The sequence below is a fragment of the Musa acuminata genome, unplaced genomic scaffold (genome assembly GCF_036884655.1).
Source record: "Musa acuminata AAA Group cultivar baxijiao unplaced genomic scaffold, Cavendish_Baxijiao_AAA HiC_scaffold_667, whole genome shotgun sequence".
In the NCBI taxonomy this organism is placed as follows: domain Eukaryota; kingdom Viridiplantae; phylum Streptophyta; class Magnoliopsida; order Zingiberales; family Musaceae; genus Musa; species Musa acuminata.
This window is the reverse complement of record NW_027020903.1, coordinates 27,501-33,123: the sequence shown is the minus strand read 5'-3', so window position 1 is coordinate 33,123 and position 5,623 is coordinate 27,501. Positions and strand designations below refer to the sequence as shown.

The 5,623-nt window shown below is 40.1% G+C and overlaps 1 protein-coding gene and 1 pseudogene across 1 annotated transcript; both read left to right on the top strand.

The window, feature by feature from the left end:
- The first annotated feature begins 1,250 nt into the window (after window positions 1–1,250).
- LOC135662994 (photosystem I P700 chlorophyll a apoprotein A1-like) lies at window positions 1,251–3,929 on the top strand (annotated as a pseudogene).
- On the top strand, window positions 3,770–4,295 carry LOC135662989 (photosystem I P700 chlorophyll a apoprotein A2-like). Its single transcript, XM_065176732.1, has 2 exons — window positions 3,770–4,105; window positions 4,224–4,295. The coding sequence occupies exons 1-2, from the start codon at window positions 3,770–3,772 to the stop codon at window positions 4,293–4,295; spliced, it is 408 nt and encodes a 135-aa protein (XP_065032804.1).
- Window positions 4,296–5,623: the final 1,328 nt, after the last annotated feature.

The following is a 5,623-nucleotide window of genomic DNA, read 5'->3' as shown; positions in this document are numbered from 1 at the left end:
GTCTAAAGCAACGATTTTTATCAGCTGTAGCAAATAAAGAGACTTCACGAGAACCAAAATAGGAAGAAATAGATACAGCCTATATACTATACTCTATGGATAAAGGATTGAATTGATAGAGAAAGCACCGTAAAGATCAATTAACAAACTATTGGGTCGATAGAGTTAAGAACTGCTTTGCTTACTTATGCCATAATACGGGATAAAAGTTAGGAATCAACTTATGTAATAGAGTCGATCCACTAAAGTATTGAGCAGCGGTGTAGCATCAGATCCCAAAGATAGTAAGTTCTTTTTTCTTATCTTATGGAGGAAAGTCTTTTTCAAAGATTCTATATCTATATAAATTTCATATATGAAACCGAGATAGTTACCTTTCAGAAAATTCTAACACTATATAAACACTATCTATAGGATATAGGGGCGATCTATGCTTCATTCTTCTGAAGGTGGGAGAAAAGACAAAACTTGTTATTGATCAAAAAATTAGAGTTTTAAACTTATGTAATTAACTTCTTCTGGCTAACCCAACAAAAATGGGAAAAAGGGGATACATTTATGACAAATCTAATTCAGTTAGCATAGGGTAGATTAAGATGGGGCGCAAGTAAAAAGAATCGATTGCCGAGCCGTATGAGGTAGGAAACTCTCAAGTACGGTTCTAAGGGAAGGAACCACCTATTCCGACCGGGGAGAACAGGCCATTCTACAGGGTGATTCTGAAATTGCGGAGGCTTGGTTCGATCAAGCTGCTGAGTATTGGAAACAAGCTATAGCGCTTAGTCCAGGTAATTATATTGAAGCACATAATTGGTTGAAGATCACGAGGCGTTTCGAATAAAACCACTCTCTTTTTTAATTCATTAAAATTAGTTGTTGGATCCATCAATCAAATAAAATAGATCGTTCCCATGAAAAGATCCAATCAAGAATTTTATTATATCCCTTCCTTCTAAAATCATTGTATGGTATCTCGTAGGGATAAATGATCCGAATACAGTATAGAATAAAACTAATAAAGCTAATAAAAGGTACCTTCGAATGACTAAATACAGATAAGATATAGGAATGGATCTTATTAATTCTAATGAATGGTCTTGTGATTTAATTTAGAGTAAAGTAATAAGATATTCCATGGAAGTAGATTCATATAGGTATTGGAAGTAGATTCATATAGGTATTTATACATTCAGATATAAGTACACTAGTTTGCACAAAAAAATAGTTTTTTCGTCATGCTGGGAAAGGACTTTCCAAGAGAAAAGGGGTCCGTTGGGCACCTAATCGTTATGTCATAATAGATCCGAACACTTGCCTCGGATTGACTTCAATATCATAATTGCTCTAGTGAATAACTAAATAAAATAGATGGATGGGAGATAGGAAAGAAAGGTACTAATCATAACATAAATAAAATAGCTATCTTTCAGAGGTTCACTAAAAACTGTTGGCGGGTCTCTTTGTATGTGTTGTCCGGAAAGAGGAGGACTTAATGATTATTCGTTCGCCGGAACCAGAAGTGAAAATTGTTGTAGATAGGGATCCCATAAAAACGTCTTTCGAGGAATGGGCCAGACCCGGCCATTTCTCAAGAACAATAGCTAAGGGCCCTGATACTACCACTTGGATCTGGAACCTACATGCTGATGCTCACGATTTCGATAGTCATACCAGTGATTTGGAGGAGATCTCTCGAAAAGTATTTAGTGCTCATTTTGGTCAACTCTCCATTATCTTTCTTTGGCTGAGTGGCATGTACTTCCATGGCGCTCGTTTTTCCAATTATGAAGCATGGCTAAGTGATCCTACTCACATTGCACCCAGTGCCCAGGTAGTTTGGCCAATAGTAGGTCAAGAAATATTGAATGGTGATGTGGGTGGAGGTTTCCGAGGAATACAAATAACCTCCGGGTTTTTTCAGATTTGGCGAGCATCTGGAATAACTAGTGAATTACAACTCTATTGTACCGCCATTGGCGCATTGGTCTTTGCATCGTTAATGCTTTTTGCTGGTTGGTTCCATTATCACAAAGCCGCCCCCAAATTGGCTTGGTTCCAAGATGTAGAATCTATGTTAAATCACCACTTAGCGGGGTTACTAGGACTTGGGTCTCTTTCTTGGGCGGGACACCAAATCCATGTATCTTTACCGATTAACCAATTTCTCGACGCTGGAGTTGATCCTAAAGAGATACCGCTTCCTCATGAATTTATCTTGAATCGGGACCTTTTGGCTCAACTTTATCCCAGTTTTGCCGAGGGAGCAACCCCCTTTTTCACCTTGAATTGGTCAAAATACGCGGAATTTCTTACTTTTCGCGGAGGATTGGACCCAATAACAGGTGGTCTATGGCTGACCGATATTGCACACCATCATTTAGCTATTGCAATTCTTTCCTGATCGCTGGTCATATGTATAGAACCAACTGGGGCATTGGTCATAGCATTAAAGACATTTTAGAGGCTCATAAAGGTCCATTTACAGGCCAGGGCCATAAAGGACTCTATGAAATCCTAACAACGTCGTGGCATGCTCAATTATCTCTTAACCTGGCTATGTTAGGCTCTTTAACCATTATTGTAGCTCACCATATGTATTCCATGCCTCCCTATCCATACCTAGCTATTGACTATGGTACACAACTTTCGTTGTTCACACATCACATGTGGATCGGTGGGTTTCTCATAGTTGGTGCTGCTGCACATGCAGCAATTTTTATGGTAAGAGATTACGATCCAACTACTCGATACAACGATCTATTAGATCGTGTCCTTAGACACCGCGATGCAATCATATCACATCTTAACTGGGCATGTATATTTCTGGGTTTTCACAGTTTTGGCTTGTATATTCATAATGATACCATGAGCGCTTTAGGGCGTCCACAAGATATGTTTTCAGATACCGCTATACAATTACAACCCATCTTTGCTCAATGGGTACAAAACACCCATGCTTTAGCACCCGGCATAACAGCTCCTGGTGCAACAGCAAGTACCAGCTTAACTTGGGGAGGTGGTGAGTTGGTAGCAGTAGGCGGCAAAGTAGCTTTGTTACCTATTCCATTAGGAACCGCAGACTTCTTAGTCCATCATATTCATGCATTTACGATCCACGTGACTGTATTGATACTACTGAAAGGTGTTCTATTTGCTCGCAGTTCCCGTTTGATACCTGATAAAGCAAATCTTGGTTTTCGTTTTCCTTGTGATGGACCTGGAAGAGGGGGGACATGTCAAGTATCTGCCTGGGATCATGTCTTCTTAGGTCTATTCTGGATGTACAATGCGATTTCCGTAGTTATTTTCCATTTCAGTTGGAAAATGCAGTCGGATGTTTGGGGTACTATAAGTGATCAAGGGGTAGTAACTCATATTACAGGAGGAAACTTTGCGCAGAGTTCCATTACTATTAATGGGTGGCTTCGAGATTTCTTATGGGCACAGGCATCTCAGGTAATTCAGTCTTATGGTTCTTCATTATCTGCATATGGTCTCTTTTTCTTAGGTGCTCATTTTGTCTGGGCTTTCAGTTTAATGTTTCTATTCAGTGGCCGTGGTTATTGGCAAGAACTCATTGAATCCATCGTTTGGGCTCATAACAAATTAAAAGTTGCTCCTGCTACTCAGCCTAGAGCCTTGAGCATTGTACAAGGACGTGCTGTAGGAGTAACCCATTACCTTCTGGGTGGAATTGCCACAACATGGGCATTCTTCTTAGCAAGAATTATTGCAGTAGGATAATGGCTAGGAGGATTTGAAAGGCATTATGGCATTAAGATTTCCGAGGTTTAGCCAAGGCTTAGCTCAGGACCCCACTACTCGTCGTATTTGGTTTGGTATTGCTACCGCACATGACTTCGAGAGTCATGATGATATTACTGAGGAACGTCTTTATCAGAACATTTTTGCTTCTCACTTTGGGCAATTAGCAATAATCTTTCTGTGGACGTCCGGAAATCTCTTTCATGTAGCTTGGCAAGGAAATTTTGAGTCATGGATACAAGACCCTTTACATGTAAGACCTATTGCTCATGCAATTTGGGATCCTCATTTTGGTCAACCAGCTGTAGAAGCCTTTACTCGAGGAGGTGCTACCGGTCCAGTGAATATCGCTTATTCCGGCGTTTATCAGTGGTGGTATACAATCGGATTACGCACTAATGAAGATCTTTATACTGGAGCTCTTTTTCTATTATTTCTTTCTGCTATATCCTTAATAGCGGGTTGGTTACACTTACAACCAAAATGGAAACCAAGCGTTTCGTGGTTCAAAAATGCCGAATCTCGTCTAAATCATCATTTGTCAGGACTTTTCGGAGTGAGTTCTTTGGCTTGGACAGGACATTTAGTTCATGTCGCTATTCCAGGATCCAGGGGACAGTACGTCAGATGGAATAATTTTTTAGATGTATTACCCTATCCTCAAGGGTTGGGACCACTTTTTACGGGTCAGTGGAATCTTTATGCCCAAAACCCTGATTCGAGTAGCCATTTATTTGGTACTTCCCAAGGAACAGGAACTGCCATTCTAACCCTTCTCGGTGGATTTCATCCACAAACGCAAAGTTTATGGCTGACCGATATTGCTCATCATCATTTAGCTATTGCATTTATTTTCCTGATCGCTGGTCATATGTATAGAACTAACTTCGGGATTGGGCACAGTATCAAAGATCTTTTAGAAACACATATTCCTCCAGGGGGTCGATTAGGGCGTGGGCATAAGGGTCTTTATGACACAATCAATAATTCGCTTCATTTTCAATTAGGTCTTGCTCTAGCCTCTTTAGGGGTTATTACTTCCTTAGTAGCTCAACACATGTACTCTTTACCTGCTTATGCATTCATAGCACAAGACTTTACTACTCAAGCTGCGTTATATACTCATCACCAATACATCGCAGGGTTTATCATGACAGGAGCCTTTGCTCATGGAGCTATATTCTTCATTAGAGATTACAATCCAGAACAGAATGAGGATAATGTATTGGCAAGAATGTTAGACCACAAAGAAGCTATCATATCTCATTTAAGTTGGGCCAGCCTGTTTCTTGGGTTCCATACCTTGGGCCTTTATGTTCATAACGATGTTATGCTCGCTTTTGGTACTCCGGAAAAACAAATCTTGATTGAACCTATATTTGCCCAATGGATACAATCCGCTCATGGTAAGACTTCATATGGGTTCGATGTACTCTTATCTTCAACGAATGGCCCAGCATTCAATGCAGGTCGAAGCATATGGTTACCGGGCTGGTTGAATGCTGTTAATGAGAATAGTAATTCACTCTTCTTAACAATAGGTCCTGGGGACTTCTTGGTTCATCATGCTATTGCTCTAGGTTTGCATACAACTACACTGATTTTAGTAAAAGGTGCTTTAGATGCACGTGGTTCCAAGTTAATGCCAGATAAAAAGGATTTCGGTTATAGTTTTCCTTGCGACGGCCCAGGACGCGGCGGTACTTGTGATATTTCTGCTTGGGACGCATTTTATTTGGCAGTTTTCTGGATGTTAAATACCATTGGGTGGGTTACTTTTTATTGGCATTGGAAACACATCACTTTATGGCAGGGTAACGTTTCACAATTTAATGAATCTTCCACTTATTTAATGGGA

Bases quoted from the DNA above. Each gene is read 5' to 3' on its own strand.
- LOC135662989 (XM_065176732.1), top strand. From the start codon at position 3,770: ATGGCATTAAGATTTCCGAGGTTTAGCCAAGGCTTAGCTCAGGACCCC. The intron at 4,106-4,223 runs GTGAATATCGCT...TATCCTTAATAG, and splicing joins GAGGAGGTGCTACCGGTCCA to CGGGTTGGTTACACTTACAA.